This window comes from Artemia sp. Qi Xiang Cuo, chromosome 12, assembly GCF_049724085.1.
Source record: "Artemia sp. Qi Xiang Cuo chromosome 12, ASM4972408v1, whole genome shotgun sequence".
NCBI lineage: Eukaryota > Metazoa > Arthropoda > Branchiopoda > Anostraca > Artemiidae > Artemia > Artemia sp. Qi Xiang Cuo.
In genome coordinates this window covers 36,286,878-36,304,330 of record NC_142805.1, presented here as the reverse complement: position 1 = coordinate 36,304,330, position 17,453 = coordinate 36,286,878, and the positions used below count along the sequence as shown (strand labels likewise).

At 35.7% G+C, this 17,453-nt stretch overlaps 1 protein-coding gene across 5 annotated transcripts in view; it reads right to left on the bottom strand.

The window, feature by feature from the left end:
- Positions 1-509: 509 nt before the first annotated feature.
- The window catches only part of LOC148946069 (myosin light chain kinase, smooth muscle-like), a 289,632-nt gene continuing 272,688 nt past the window's right edge, over positions 510-17,453 (bottom strand). For all 5 annotated transcript variants that reach the window (XM_089098047.1, XM_089098049.1, XM_089098051.1 and 2 more), the window contains 4 exons: positions 15,621-15,820; positions 14,161-14,313; positions 9,985-10,108; positions 510-1,017 (listed from right to left, as the gene is read on the bottom strand). In XM_089098047.1, the coding sequence (XP_088954173.1) occupies positions 661-1,017; positions 9,985-10,108; positions 14,161-14,313; positions 15,621-15,820 (834 nt within the window). In that variant the 3' untranslated portion in view covers positions 510-660. The remainder of the gene's footprint in view (positions 1,018-9,984; positions 10,109-14,160; positions 14,314-15,620; positions 15,821-17,453) is intronic.

Genomic DNA, 17,453 nt, shown 5'->3' with positions numbered 1-17,453 from the left:
TATTGAGAATATGTATTTTAGGATGTTTAGGCCTGCACAAGAAATCCAGCCCATAAAAATGGAATTCTAGCTATGCAGAAATTGACTAGTTCCAATATAACTGCAACTACTGCTGTTACTGCTGTTGCTGCAATTGTTAATCTTAACACAAGACAACTATTATTTCTACCACAGCTACTCTTACAGTGATTTCTCCTGGAGTCTATAGCACTCCTATAACTATTCTTACAACGACTGCTACTACTGTTCCTACAACATCTACTGCTTTCACAACTATTTCGACCTCGACTACTTCTACCACAGCTATTACCATTATCTTTGGTACAGCTGCGATTATAACTAACATGACTAATTCCTCCGTGATACCGGGATGCTATTGCCTCAACTATTGCTATCATAGTAAGCAATACCGTAACTGTTTTTACTGTAAGCACTGCGAGACTTTCAAAACTCAGTAAAATACATTACCGTAACTAAAACTGGACAATCTCAAAATTCCAAGGTTTCAAATTTTATACATTTATTCCTTTGATTCAAACAAACGGTATTTAAAAGCTATAATATCAAACATAAAGTTCACAGCAGGAAATACAGACAATAAAAATACTCTTACTATATTTAGTTAAAGAATATCAACTGACTAGTTTCAAGAATCTGCATTCACAGCTGACTTGCTGTTTTAGCATTGTCATGCCCAATATCACAGACAAGCTCACCATTTGCTACAAATTCTTCTACAATGCTCTCTTGGTGTCTGAGTCGAGGTAAGGAATTAAAAACATCGCTGTATCCGGAATCACTTCGCTCTGAATAAATAGAGGATGTATTATTTCGCGGGATTTTTGCACTAGAGGGCTTATTTCCAAGCTGTACTGAAGCCAGTTGCACCAAATTACTAATGTCTAATTCATCAGAGAGACTATCTAGACGAGATGTTCTCCGCGAAGAAGCAGATGAGCTTCGACGAGAAGACATGCTAGCCATACGACTGATGGCACGAATTGCAGTGCCAGTTTTCTGAAAGAGACGAGCAAAAACATCTATTGGTTTTCTTTTACAATAGCACTAAAATTTAGGTTAGAAAGAGTTAGAGAAGGACAGCAAAAGGGAACAAAAGAAAGGAGAGGGGTAAAAGAGAAAACATAAGAGCAATGTACCCAAGGACTAGAGCTAGGAAATATTAGGCAAAACATGCCATCATGGCTTTCAAGATGCATGACAGTCTCAGTGACAAATCTCCTCCTTCCCTAACTTTTATCTTTTTTAGTAATAGGGTAGTGAGACGAAACAGGTCACAGCGGTTGAACTCGATGTTGGTTGCGAAGAGCTGCACGCAAAATCCTTCTGGTTTATTTTTAGTTTATTCACTCAAATGCTTTACGCGATTTCTAATATTCAGTTCTATGGGAAAAGAAGTCATAGAAAATAGTGAACTAAAAAAAAGACAAATAAATTTGTACCTAGTATTTCCGGATAGAAAAACTTGAACCAAGCCCTCTTTGGGAGTCGGAACTGAATAACTTCTCCTCCCATCAACGCCCAACCCCTACCTTCGATGACCCTGATTGTCCAGATTATTCAAACACCTATATTGGCTATCAGTCGTAATTTACCCCTCTTTCTACGTTAAAAAGAATTATGGTGCTACTTAGAAGACCCAAGCTTAAAAACAATATTTATATATTCAGAAACAATGGGAAAGAGAATTCTCAAGATGAAGGAAACAAACCAGACTACGGCCAGCAGAATGAAAAGACTAAAACGACTCGGATATTTCGCCTATATAAAACAAGGCGTCTTCAACGCTAAGAGATAAAATCTAAATTAACCTAAAATTAAATAAAATATAAAACCAAGAAATAAAAAAAACAATATCTATATATGCAATTGTTGCTACTATGATTGAGCAGCACTTCAGCTAAATAAAGTTGTTTCAATGAGAACACTGAAGCGACTGGAAAAATAAAACAAAATGAATATGAAATTAATTATTTAGTTGCTAAATAATCCTCTTGCTTCCTTCTACTACTGCAATTCTCCTTGATCTTGTATTTAATTTAGTCCTCTGGTAATTTTCTAAAACCTTACTACCCTCATTAGTTATTGGTTCACTTTTAAGAAGAATGTTATAAATCGCATCAGTCTTTAAATTTACTGAATCTCTGTTTAGTGAAAGATTGGCAAGAATATGTTTTTTTATTTCAATTCCTTCCCTCGCCCATTGTGTCAAGCCTCTATCGTTAGAAATGGCTGTAGTATCTTTCTCTTTCTCTTTGTTTGTGTCCTGACTGGCCAGTTTGGCTTCAGATCTTTTATATATTCAGGTATTATTTGCCAACTAATATTTATTAATCATTGTTAATTTTGAATTAATCATTGTTAATTATGACGCGACAAATTACGAATGAAATTGAAAATAACATGTTATACTTTTGTTTCAATTTACTAGATTGAAGGGGATTAAAACAAAGTAGACCCCGCTTTCAATGCTTTTATTGTGTAAGATTTTAAACAAGTTTCTAGCCGTCTAAATAAGGTTTTCAGCTTAGATTCCATGTAACTGTTAGTTATATTTAACCTTTAACTGTTCCTCACTCAAAAATATACCGTGTAGCCGGATCTTGTTGTAATTAATTAAAAAACTTTTTCCACAAAATAAGTTTTTTTCAAAGAAAAGTAAAGAACTCCATTAAACAAAAAATGAGCAAAAATGAAATAAAATAATCTACGAAGCGTGAAACTACCGCAAAATCAGCATTCATAAATAAATGAAACCCAAAACGAACAGAAATTACAATAAATAACCGAGTCAAATTCAAAACGAGCAGAAATTAACATAAGTTGGGCTCACAACCCCTATGCCTTCCCATGGCCAGAACATAAATTTGCACTTTACTGAAAAAAAATATAAATGTTCTTACTTATATAACTTTAATAAATCAAGTAATATTAACATTTTGATTACTATATATCAATAAACCCTATGTATATTAAACTGACAATGCAAATTCATTTGTATTTTTTCAGTAAAGTGCAAATTATGGTCTGGCCTTGGGAAGGCATAGAGGGTTTTGAGCACAACTTATGTTAAGTTGTACTCGTTTTGAGTTTGACTCGGTTATTTATTGAAATTTCTGTTCGTTTTGGGTTTCATTTATTCATCGATGCTGATTTGCGGTAGTTTCACGCTTCGTAGATTATTTGATTTTATTTTTGCTCATTTTTTGTTTAGTGGAGTTCTTTGCGTTTCTTTGAAAAACTCATTTTGTGGAAATTTTTTTTAATTAATTTCTGTTCGTTTTATATTGACATAGTCTTTTCAGGGAAAAAGAAATAATACTTTAAATCTTTTCATTTTTTTAAGACCTTATAGTTTGGCCTGCTATTTGTATACTGGAGAAAAATTTTCAGCAATTTCTAACAACATACACCCTTTTAAACATCTGGACACAAAAAGTAGTGTTTAATTTAGTTTCATACCTCCTCTAGTTGACCTGAAATGGGAATCTTGATACCATTCGCAAAAAAAAATCTGCTTACTTTCTTTGATAGCTTGGATACACTTACGCTATTTTGACTTGGTTAAATTTTAAGAGCAGAAGTAGCCCCTAAAGTGTTAACATAATACCCTCAGTCGTTCTTGGGATACTGCATCTGAGATGCCTTATTGGGAATTAGCATCAACACAGTGCATTTCGATTTAATCTTATGGTAACACTTAGTTTTTAAACATAATGGGAGGGTGGGCGTGGGAGGGGGATTAGTTGCCCTCCAATCACTTTCGACTATTAGAAAGGGCATCAGCCCTTTCTATTTTCAATCAAATGAGCCCTTTTTGAAGCTCCTAAGATAACTCCTTCGATATGAAGTACCCTGGTCTAAACAACAACAAGAACAAAAAATCATACATTATACCCGTATTGATCTTTGCCAAAAAATTTCAAGCCTTCAAATCACATTTGACTATTAAAAAGGGTACAAGGCCTTTCGATTTCCAATTGAATGAGCCTTTTTTGAGTTTCTACGACAATGCTTTCTATAAACACCTTATATGTCCCCAGGGCATAAGTTACAACCTTTACCCTAAGGGCTGTGAGGGTGGTTTTCATCCTATATGGCATAATTACAAGAAATTCCAACTATGTTAATAAAAATGACTATCTATAAATTATGATTGGGTGTGATTTGGAAAATAGTGGGTGTGAGAGGGGCGTTAGTCGCTCTCCCATCACTTTCAACTATTAAAAAAGGCACTAGCCCTTTCAATTTCCGATCAATTGAGCCCTTTTGACGTTTCTACGACAACGCTTTCAATAAAAACCTTATTTGCCCCCAGGGCATAACTTACAACCCTTGCCCTGAGGGGTGGGGGGGGGTTGTCACCCTCAAAGACCTAATTTCCAGATCTTTCTACTACGTTGAACAAAATGTCTATCTGAAAATTTTCATTGGATGTGTTTAGGGAACGGTGCGCGTGAGAGGATGGCTAGTTACCCTCCAATCACTTTCGACTATTAAAAAGGGCACTAGCCCTCTCAATTCCTAATTGAATGAGCCCCTTTTGAAGTTTTTACGACAATTCTATCTATAAAAACCTTATATGCCCCAAGGACAGAGCTAACAGCCTTTTCCCTTGGGACTCCGGGGGGTTTGTCATCCTCAAGTACATAATTTCAATAACTTTCAACTACATTGAATAAAATGTCTGTCAAAAAACTTTGATTGTATGTTTTTGGGGAAATGGTGGGTTTGAGAGGGGGGTCAATTACTCTCCACATACTTTCAACTATTAAAAAGGGCAATTTCAATTTCCAAACATATGAGCCCTTTTTGAAATTTCTACAACAACCTTCTATATAAACCTTATATGCCCCAAGGGCGTAAGATAAGATAAGATTTAATGCTGAAAAACGGCTATCACAAGCCCAAAAGGGCCGAATTTGCACTTTAGCGTCAAATAAGGCAAAAAAGAACAACAAAAACAAACAATTAAACAACAACAGAAAATTATAAAAGGGTCAATGTAAAATACGTAAAAATGTTAAAAAAAAAAACAAAGTAAACTCATAAAATTAGAAGGCCAATGTCAATTCAGCAAAAATGCCAAAAAAAAATGAAAACTCGTAAAATTAACAAGGGGATAAAGTAAAATTAAAGCAAAAACATAAGTTAGTTAGTGATTAAAAAACATAAATAAAAAACCTCCAACTTTGCAAAATGGGCATTAAAATTAATAACTATGATGTAAAAAATGCGGGAGGGGGGGGGAGGCTGCAGAGATTCACTAATTGAAAATGTCAACTATGTAAGGGATAAAAGTTCTTCTATATCGTTCAGTGCTAATTCTTATTGGGGCAAGAAGGGGGATTTTTGTTGACATAGAACGCGGGAGGTGGGGTCGAAGGGGTAAATATTGACCAGGGAAAAGGGGAGTTGTTCTAGGGTTATGAAGGGCATTGTTAGTGAAACGCAAGGTAATTTTTGCTCTCCTTTCCTTGAGGGTGACAAGATTAGCTCTCCTAAGAAGGGAAATATAAGGTACTTTACCCTCATTGAAGATAATTCTTAGGCACCTTTTTTGGACTGCCTCTATTCTGTTCGACAATTCAATGGAAATGCCAGGATGCCAAACAGGACAAGCGTACTCAAGGGATGGGCGTACAAATGACAGGAAAATCCTCAAACAATGCGATTTAGGGAATTTAAATTTTTTAAGGAGTTTAAGGAGGGAAAATGCGGCATTTGCACGTTTATAATGTCATTAATATGACAATCCCATTTTAAGTCGCTTGAGATGGTAACACCCAGTAATTTCATAGTGGTAGTGGACATTTCAGGGGGGATTGGACAGGAGAACGAAGGGGGAGTTTTAAGGAAATTAATAGTAAGAACAGTTGACTTCAAGGGTTGACTTTCATATCATCAGTAAGAGCTTCGGCTGATATCGATTCCAAGATGTCCATTGGGTTGCTTTTTGAATTTTTGAAACATGTCTGTAAGACAGTTAGATCATCAACGAATTTCCATCTATCCGGAAAATAAACACCAAGGTTGTTTATCATTGTAAGAAATAAAATTGGACCTAAGAGGGCTCCTTGGGGCACACCATTATAAATTGGAAGGGATCAGAATATACATTCAGGTATTTCACGACTTGCGTTCTATTAGAGAGGAAAGACACAACTATTCTAATTAAAGAAGGGTCAACTTGAAAGTCATTAGATAGCTTTTCTAATAGTATATTGTGGTTGGTTAAATCAAAAGCTTTTAGCAAGTCAACAGCGATAACATAACTTACAACCCTTGCACTGAGGGCTCTGAGGGGGGTTATCATCCTAAAAGACCTAATTTCCAGAACTTTCAACTACGTTGAACAAAATGGATATCTCAAAATTTTGATTGGATGTGTTTGAAGAAATGGTGGGCGTGAGTGGGGGGTTAGTTGCCCTTTAATCACTTTCGACTATTAAAAGGGCACTAGTCCTTTCAATTTCCAATTGAATGAGCCCTTTTTGATGTTTTTAGAACATCACCTTCTATAAAAACCTTACATGCCCCGAGGGCACAACTTACAACCCTTGCCCTGAGGTTTGTGGGGGGGGGGCGGGTTGTCATCCTTAAAGACCTAATTTCCAAAACTTTCAACTGCATTGAATAAAATGGCTATCTAAAAATTTCGATTGGATTTGTTTTTGGAAAAGTTGGGCGTAAGAGGGGGGTAAGTTGCCCTCAAATCACTTTCGACTATTAAAAAGGGTACTAGCCCTTTGAATTTCAAATCGAAAGAGCTCTTTTTCAAGTTTCTACGACAAAGATTTGAATAAAACTTATATGCCCCCAGGGAATAACTTATAACCCTTGCCCTGAGGACTCTGGGAGGAGTGTCCTGCTCAAAGGTATAAATTCCTGAACTTTAAACTGCGTGAAACAAAACGGCTATCTCAAAATTTTGATTGGATGTGTTTGGGAAAAAGGTGGGCGTGAGAGGGGGGTTAGTTGCCCTCAAATCACTTTTGACTATTAAAAAGGGCACTAGCCCTTTGAATTTCCAATCGAAAGAGTCCTTTTTCAAGTTTTTATGACAAAGATTTCAATAAAAACCTTGTATGGCCCCAGGGCATAACTTATAACCCTTGCCCTGAAGACTGTCCGGGGAGTGTCCTGCTCAAAGGTATAACTTCCTGAACTTTTCACTGCGTGGAAAAAACAGCTATCTCAAAATTTTGATTGGATATGTTTGGGGAAATGGTGGGCGTGGAAGGGGTATTAGTTGCCTTCCAATCAATTTCGACTATTAAAAAGCACACTAGCCATTTCAATTTCTAATCGAATGAGCCCTTTTTGAAGTTTCTACGACTACACATTCTATAAAAACATTATATGTCCCCAGGACATAACTTACAACCCTTGCCTTGAGGGCTCTGGGGGGGGGGGGGGTTTTAATCCTCAAGGACATAATTTCCAGAACTTAAAACTACGTTGAATAAAATGGCTATCCCAAAATTTTTATTGGATATGTTTGGGGAAAAGGTGGGCGTGAGAGGGGAATTAGTTGCCCTCCAATCACTTTCGACTATTAAAAAGGGCACTAGCCCTTTGAATTTCCAATCGAATGAGCATTTTTTTTGTTTGCGGAAATAGCGGGCGTGGAAGGGGTGTTGGTTGCCTTCCAATCACTTTTGGCTATTAAAAAGGGCACTAGCCATTTCAATTTCCAATCCAATGAGCCCTATTTGAAGTTTCTACGACAACGCGTTCTATAAAATCTTATATGCCCCAGGGCATAACTTACATCCCTTGCCCTGAGGGCGGTGGGGGGAGGGGGTTGTCATCCTCAAAAACCTAATTTCCAGACCTTTAAACTATGTTGAATAAAATGGTTATCTCCAAATTTTGATTGGGTGTGTTTGGGGAAAAGGTGGGCGTGAGAGGGGAATAGTTGCCCTCCAATCACTTTCGACCATTAAAATGTGCCTTTGAATTTCCAATCGAATGAGGCTTTTTTGAAGTTTCTACGACAACGCCTTCTATAAAACCTTATATCTCCCCAGGGCATATATTGCAGCCCTTGCCCTGAGGGTTGTGGGGGAGTGTCCTCCTCAAAAGAAAACGTTCTATCTGGAAATCATCTACATTTAAAAAAATTGCAATCGTAAAATTTTGTTTGGATTTGTGTCGGGAAAGTCTGCGTATGGAAGAGGTGTAAGACGTAGCCTAACTACACTCAAACATTTGTATTGGTACCTGCCATTACTATTTCAATTCGAATGTGTGCTTTTTCAATTTTTTACGATAGCTTCCTCGATACTAGGAGGCCTGCTGTAGACGAAAAAAAAATAATAAATAATACATTGTGCCAACATCATTCTTATTTGCCCTCAGGGCACAACTTAAAACCCTTACCCCAAAGGTTGTGGGGGAGTGTCCTCCTCAAAAACATATTTTCTATCAGGAAATCAACTACGCTGAAGAAAATGGCTATCTAAAAATTTTGATTGGATTTGTTTGGGGGAATGATGTGCGTGGGGGGGGGGGGGGTGAGGGGGGGGGCCAAGTTGCCCTCCAATCACTTTTGACTATTAAAAAGGGCACTAGCCACTCCAATTTCCAATCGAATGAGTCCTTTTCGAAGTTTCTACGACAACTCCTTCGGTACGAAGTGCCTGGGTATGGAAACAAAAAAAATAAAAATAAAATAAAATAAATAGTATATTGTGCCAACATCGTTCTTTACTTAGGAAGCACTATTGCGCTGCCTATGATTAGGAAATAACTTCCTAATGCATAGCTGTAAAAAAAGGAAACGATCAAAAATGGGGTTTTTAAGGTCAAACGAGAATAATGAATAAACAAACAAAGCGAATATTTCGGGAAAACAACCGCCTCTCTTCTTTAGCAGGAAAATAAATAATATGTCCAAGGACAGTGCAGAAGAAAAAACCAACAAAACAAACGCGGAAAGTCAATGTGAAAAAAACAAAAAAACAAATGAAAAAACCAAACAATTAAAAAGTGAATAAAATTCAATAAAAGCCAAAATTAAAATAAGTAAGATAAAATAAATAACAATCGTAAGGCGAGTCATTCATCAATATCCGCGAGTTGCAAAAATTCCAAAAAATTATGAACTGCCTTCCACGGATACTAGCGAACAGTATCCGTTCAGTAAAACCCCATTTTTGATCGTAATCTTTTTTTACATTATGGCAGACCAATGTGGTTTAGGAAATTAGCTTCTTGATATTTCTGAACTGACTGCCTTTCTCCAAACTTATTAAGTGCGACTTTGTTCGTTTTGCTAAAACACTAGGGAACATTTTCTGGTACAAAATAACAGGAACGGGCTCTTGAGTACTATCTCTTTTCTAGCTGAAACAATGACACCATCCTTTAAATTAGCCCTCTCTTCCAATTTACAGGACCATAAGTATAGCAGAATCATCGCAAAAAATACATAACGGTAAGGAAATAGAAGCTTCTAGGATTGAGGAAAGAAACTTTGGTTGTTTAGTTCTCAGATATGCTAGATTTTACAGCATAAGTTCCATTATGATAAAAAATTCTGTTATTAGGGGTTATTCCTTTTCCTCTTACCTGTTCCAAAAATCATGACAATTTTATGCTGCTGTTGTAATTTCATAATATTTCAAAGTTACCCATCTATTGTTTTTGCATGTTTGGAGTTTACATAAATATAATTAGTTTGCTGGAAATACTGCTTTGAATCTTCTATATTTTTTTTTTTAGTTTCACTGATTACAGATATTCACTTCTTGACGAATATTATAAAAAAAAATTCTCTAATTGTCGTAGGACCTGAGTGGTCACAACAAATGTGAAGATATGCGCTAAGTTATTACTAATCACTTTAAAAGTAAAAGAATTATAGATGTCTCTTATTCAATTCCTAAATAAAATATGAATTTTGCTCTTATAGAGCCCTTGTTTGTCTTAAAATAAAAATGAAAAATTTAATGGTCATACCTGCCATTTTCTTCGAATAATAAATTTCTTAAGTTTGTCAGTAGAAATTTTGGTAGACTTCATTTTTGTAGGTGATTGAGAGAGCCATCTGTGTTTTAAGCAGTCTGCTGCTGCCAGTCGCTGTCTAGAAAGAAAAAATGAAACAAGTACACTGTAAAAGGTCAGTGTAGTAAGACGTTCTCCACTCTGACAATCCCTTTTCTACTATTCTATGCCATTATATATCATTTCATCGTTCGAATTGGATTTGATGAATTCCAACCTATAAGTAATTCAAACATATGCATCTACTGTACCAGTTACAAGGCAATAGTAATAGAAAAGAAAATTATTCAAGCAAAAAAAAGGGGTCTGGAAAGGAGAAATTAATTTTGGTAGCACAGAAAAAAAAATGACGTGAAATACCGAAGTCTCAGATGAAATGTCTTATTCAGCAACAGATGTTTTTATTTCCTTCGGAACTTTACCCCCCCCCCCTCCATCCTTAAAAAAAGTGGTAGATGAAACGCGTTAGCCTTTAGGCAGGGTTATCTCCCTAGCCTCCCATTCAACAGAGCTAGAATCAAGCAAAACAGGTTCATGTTTGAGCACTATCATTTGATTAACAATTTTAGACGGTTTTTAAATTGGTATTCTAACAGTCTGAATTTGAAGATACTATTTTGAAATAATACATTGTGATCACGGGTGTGCTAAGTCAAATTGTCAAAGCCTTCAAGTACCAAGCACTGAGAAAAAAAATCCTGATTTTATACGTGAAATATATGTTTTAGAAAACAAGGAAAAATCAGAATATTTTACGAGAAACAGCACCACATGAAATTCAGGAGTTCAATCTTCTATCAGGGATCAAATTAAAAAAGAAAAAAAAGAAGAAGGGAAACGTGGGTCAAAAGCCAACAAAAAATAAGCTTAAAAATAAATAGCACCATATAGGTTAAGAAGGTGCAGCTTCCCTTCGAAGGTGTAGTTGTTTTTGGAAATCAAAAGAATATAAAAGTTTGAATTTTCACGGATAAAATGCGTTGTCAAATTTAGCAAAAAAGTTTTATTTATTTATTTTAACATTTTAACCTGTCAATACTGAGGAAAATACGGAACTACTCTAAAAACGTCATAATTTCGAAACAAGCGGAAAAAATCTTTGAAAATCTAGATGTTTAGGTATAAACAGACCTAAGATAGGTCTAGGGGGCAAAACGTCTTTCAATTTTGGTGCCCTTGGCAGTTTAAGGGGGATCGCAAGACTATTCTGAGAATCCTAGGTTTGGAAAAAAAGTTTTAGTGCCACATATTTTTTTTTTTTTCTAGATTTTAGTACGAAAATTCCCCAACAGGTCAATGCCAAATAAGATTAATGTTTATCACCAGACCTTTCGTATTCATTAATATGAAACAAGTATTTTGCATAAGATAACTGATTCTAATTGGTTGCTATTTTCTGGTTACATTGGGAAACAACAGATATCATATCTTCGTGTTGATGGTATACGCAGTTAGAATAAAAAAAAATAATAAAAAAAAGCATTTCATTATAACTAATGTGAGTTATGTGACACTTATATCTTCCTGTTGTCTCACAGTTTACATTATTCATCCACTATATGATATAAGATGTTATAATAAGTAATTGCCTGACATTTAGTATAAAATCCTAGATGTCTGACTGAAATCATTTGTACTTGAATAAGAATTTATCTATTTATTGTCTAACAAGCTAAAAAGTATTACATTCAATACAAAGGATTCTATTTCAAAATAGTATTTAAATGTTCATAGAACTTAAGATTTGAGGTTTCATATTTCAACTACTCGGAAACTGATTCAAAAACAAATTGTTCAAGTGTGCTAGTAATTCTTCTGCCTTGAAGATCCGTTTTAGAGCTGAAAAATCCAGTTTTGTCACGCATAATTGATAGTCCGTGACAAATTTAGAAAACTCCATTTTGCAGTTGAGAGGTTCCGTATCCAGGAGGGTAGGGGGTTTGAACTCCCCCCCCCCCGAAATGTTTGCCCGACTCGTAAAAACGTGATAAGTGAATATAAACCAATTTTGGATGTGTTTTTTAAAAGGTTTTAGTACCCACCCCCCCGGAAAAAATTCTGGATACGTCCCTGGGGAGGGTGAATCCTTTAAATACTCACTATAATGATACACTAGAAGCAATGCACAACAAAGCCGCCTTTTTTCTAGTGGCGTTCACGGCCAAAGTGTCTTATGGTGCTGCTGCTGCCAACAGAGCTTGTAAAATGCCTTCAATTTGACTCAAATACTATTTTAGGGGGTTTCGTATCCTGACTTTTTAACAGGTTTTTGGTGACCCAAATGAATATGAAAACAAACTGAAGTGTCACATTTATAGTTTCTGCCAAAACAAATTGATAAAATGCCATCAATTTGGCTTAAATATGGTTTTTAAGCAGTTTTTCACCCTAACCTTTTCAACAGGTTTTAAGGTAGCAAAAAATGGATATGAAAACAAACTAAAAGGAAAAGACTGTTTTACTGTTAAGCTAGTGGATACACAAAAACAAAGAAGACATTTGTCTTTGCACTTGGCTAATGTATCCTCAAAATTACCCTTCTTCTCTCGTCATTTAAGAATACATAACATGGAATTTAATTATGCCTGGATGAGCTCTGAACAGAGTTGAAATGAAATGAAAATAATACAAATTTAGATCTATAGCCTGAATACAAGAACTTTCTCGTCTTAATTTTATTAAATAAAAAAAACAATTTTTCAACTTAAAGTAAGGAGCAACATGAAAACTTAAAACAAACAAAAATTATTACGTATATGAGGGGGCTTGCCCCCTCCTCAATACCTCGCTCTTTACGCTAAAGTTTGACTTTTTGTTCCAATTATTTAAGAATGACTCCTGATACACAAGGGCCGTCTAATTAGAATAGAAAGCTTTTTAAAAGTTCTAAAAAAAATTTAGTGTAAATAGCAAGGTATTGAGAAGGGGAAACTCCTCCCCTCACATACTTAATCATTTCTCTTCGTTTTAAGTTTTAATGTTGCTCTTTACTTTCAGTTGAAAAAACGTATTTTTTTTTCTTAATTTCTAATAGTTTTATAAATAATGCCGGGAAATCCAGCTCCTCCCATGGAGAATTCCCTTCCGCCACTGAAAATATCTCCATGGAAAGATCCTCCAACGTAACCCCACCCCAGAAACATCCCCGTACCTGAAAAATGCCTGAATGCTTTACAATAACCAATATTATATGTAAGAATGGGCAAGGTTCATAGCTTGCAAGACTTCTCTGGGGGACTATGAGGGCTCAAGTCATCCTCAAATACATAGTTATTACATATTTGACTATGTTAAACAAAATGGCTATCTCAAATTTTGATAGGGCAACTTTGGGGAAAAAGAGGCGTGGGAGTGGGGCTAGCTGCCCTTCAATATTTGCTGTCACTTAAACAGGGCACAAGAACTTTTGATTTCCAATCAAGGGAGCCCTCTCCCGATCTTCTAGGATCACTGGTTTAATACGATCATCCCTGGGGAAAACATACGAAAAAAACAAACAAAAAAAAACGTTTGTGATGTTTCTTCTCGCAAAAAATGCAAAGTTCCACATTTTGCATATAGGAGCTTGAAAACTCTACATTGGGGTTCTCTGATACGCTGAACCTGGTGGTGTGATTTTCATTGAGATCACTGGATGTTTTGGGGGTGTTCCCCCTTTTTTTAAAAATTGGGCAAATTTTCTCAGGCTTTGTAACTTTTGATGGTTAAAATTAAACTTGATGAATCTTATATATTTGGAATAATATAAAATTCAATTCTTTTGATGTATCTATTGTTATCGATAATCTGTTTCTTAGAGTTTCGGTTATTATTAACCCCCATCACTCCGTACTTACAGTTCATTACCACGAACTGTTTGATTAATTGATGCTGGATCAGGTGGTACGTGAATGAAAAAGTGATTCAGTTAAGAATGCATATATGCAAATAAATAAATTAGATAAAAGTGGACTATTAAAGCAGATTATAATGTGTTTAGAGGTCTTCTCAAAGTTCTAGTTTTCAAGGTTGCTAACTCTGCACGAGTCATCTTCCAACTAAGTAGCCTTGGCTAGACATGGTGATTAAATTAAACCCTAATACTCAGTCCGTGCGTGAAAAAGAATATAGAAGATAAAAAGTAAGAATTACTCTGGTTTCATGGCAAGCAGCGACGCAATGAAATCCTTTGCTTCTTGGGAGATACTGAAAAATGCTTCATCATCAAAGTCATAATCGCCTCTCGTTATGTTTGAAAAGGTCTCGGCATCTGAGTCTCCCATGAATGGTGACAATCCGGATATTCTAAAATGAATTACAAAGAAATTTTGAAAAACTGCAACTCTTTTGATCATAACTAGTCTACTTAGTGCACAATCTAGTGTTTAAGAACATTTATCAAAAATCACCACTTAAGTTCAACTCATATTGTATGTATTTGAAATTGAAGAAGTTTCCTGTTTTGGCATTTATCTGCTTTTTAATGTCAATCGAGAAGTAAGGTAAAGAAAAAATTTGTATCCCCCCCCCCCCTCTTTATATGTTTTCGTGGATTGACGCATTCTTCTTAAGGATGAGTAAGGAAATTTTCTCTAGTTATAGTTTCCTACCAAACAGACATCCATCCGACTGTAAAAATACTAAATGAAGTTTTATAATGGCTAAAAACTATGAACCACATCTAAACAAGCTTTGTTTCCAATTTCAATGAGCTGTCCAATGAGTTTATTTTTCTGTTAACCTTACATACTTTTTAAAGATGATCAACCCTGAAAAACACGATTTTTTTGCCACAAGAAAAATTTAAAACAGCGATTACTCTACAAAGCCCGCGCCACACCATACTCCTTCCTGCAGACAAAGTCAAGATTTGGGAATGATATGCCGATTCCTAGCTCGGTAAATACTAACTGAACCGGCACTACTGAACCAGGAAATTGAAATGAGATACATTGGTTTGGAAAGATTGGAGCAATTAAATTTGTCCCAAACTATTACCCAATAATACTGTCTATGAATTTTGTCTCAAGTAGGCCTAAGCCTTGCAGATAGGAAAACTGATTCCCTAAGCTCCAATCTCTTCTAATTCTAAAAAACTGTGCCTTAAATTTTTACTCCGGTTGAACAATTGAAACAACATTAAACACGACAAAAATTACGTCTTGCGTAATTTTATTCATAAGTGATACTACGACGTGATCCGGGTATTATTTGCAAAATGGTGATGCTGCATCTTTATGAATCCTTAGGAATTGGACATTTTTAAACTGAGGAGAGGCGTAGACATTTTTCCTGATTCTTTTACGGCTTACAAGCAAAAAAAGAAAATAATTATGAGCTTGATTTCACCTCACAAGGATCAAACTTTGGCTGTTGGGCAAATCGTACGAATTCCATTTTTTTTTCAGAGGTCCGAAGTCCCCTTCACAAATATGCTACTCCGAGTTATTCCAATTAAATACAATCCCACTGGAGCATCAATTCTAATTGAAAATAATGCTCGGATCAAAGTGTTTGCCCTCTCAAAACACCATTTTTTTGTCATCTCTAGAAAAAGATCAGAAAGTTACAAATAGAGCATTGAAATGCTTAATGATAGATGAGACACTTACAGTACATAACAAACTACACCAAGCGCCCACATATCAGATGCAAGAGTTACTGGCTCATAGCTGACTATTTCAGGTGGAATGAATTCAGGTGTTCCGAACATCACGCGAAGAGGTTCACTGCCATTCAGTCGTTTTGCAAGACCAAAGTCAATTAGCTTTATTGAGTGGGATGCACGTGTAACACAGAGTATGTTTTCAGGCTAAAGGCAAATAAAAATATTAAAATTAAATAAGCAATGCACAAAACTAAGGACACATATAAAATGGGATCAATTTTAAACCAATTTAGCTCTTTTTTGGTCACATTCTTTTTATTTAAACAAATAAGCTAAAATGAAATAAATAAACATATCAAATGCAAGATATTACTGGCTCATAACTGACTATTTCAGGTGGAATAAATTCAGGTGTACCAAACATTACACGAAGAGGCTCACTCCCATTCAAATATTTTGTAGGACCAAAGTCAATTAGCTCTATTGAGAGTGATGTACGCGTGACACAGAGTATTTTTTCCAGGGTAAAGACAGTAAAAAGTAATATTGACTATAAATAAGAAATGCGCGACGATAAGAACACAAACATAAAATCTGATCAGTTTTAAAACAATTTTGCTCCTTTTTGGCCACATTTTTTCAGTGTATGAAAAAAATGTTTTTCGAAAAAAATACTTTCATAACAATGGTTAGGATGGATAGGATATGAAAATAGATACATTTAGAGTATCCTGCCTACCAGAGAGTCAGATTTTAACAAGATCTAATTAGGAAAAATTTAATTTGTTCGTAGTCTTAAATTAATTGAAATCAAACCATCCCTTTGCCGTTGCTTAATACGGTTCATTGACATTTCGACTACCCTCCCAAGCCTAAAAGTGTACTCCAGCTAATTAAATATTATATAAGCCAGCTAAAATTATATAAGCATTAAAAAGAATTATAATTAAATATTATACCAGCCAGCTAAAATTATATAAGCATTAAAAAGAAATAAGAAATAATTCAATCACCTTGAGTGATCTAGTATACAAAGCGGGGTCCTGCCAGGACCCAGAGTACGTTTTTATTTTTTCCTCTTTTTTGAAAGAACAAAATATTCAAATAACAATGAGATATCTATCGTTATATCGTCTGGGAGGAGCATAAAAATTAATCTAGAATTGGTTGTTAAATTGCAAAAAAAAAAAAAATCTCTTTTTTGAAACAGCTAACTATAAGCATAACAATAGACTATTTATCGTTATATCGTGTGAGATTATTTGAAAAAACTACGTTTTCTAAAGAGTTAAAGAGGCTGAGTCACAAGTTCGAACCTTAAAACGTACAGGGATTAGGAGGTACAGTTGGGGGGCTGCCACCACTCAAACCCCCGCTTCCGTATATGAAAGGGGCTGTGCCCTCCTCAACGCCTCGCTCTTTACGCTAAAGTTTTTATTGTTTAAAAAAAGAGTTGTAAGAAAGTCAAACTTTAGCGTAAAGAGCGAGGCGTTGAGGAGGGCACAGAAATTTCGAGGATAAGCTCCCAGGCCCTAGGAAAGCTTAACCTCTAAATTTCAGCCCAACCGGACAACGTTAAAGGGGGGCTGTGGTAGGAGGGTCGAAACTTCCGGCCCACTTTTACCCATGAAGATAAAGTCAGAGGGGGTGAAATTTTGCACGTTTCTTAGTTAGAGCTTGGGCTACAAAATGCGATCACTGCTGTCTCTCTGCGACCGCTAGGACCGAAGATCGCTTAACATTGAGGTGGGTCGCCTCTTTAAAGAGGCACAAGTGTGCCTCCTTGGGGAATAGAAAATCAAGGTAAAATCGGTTGTTACAGTGACGGCAGGGTTGC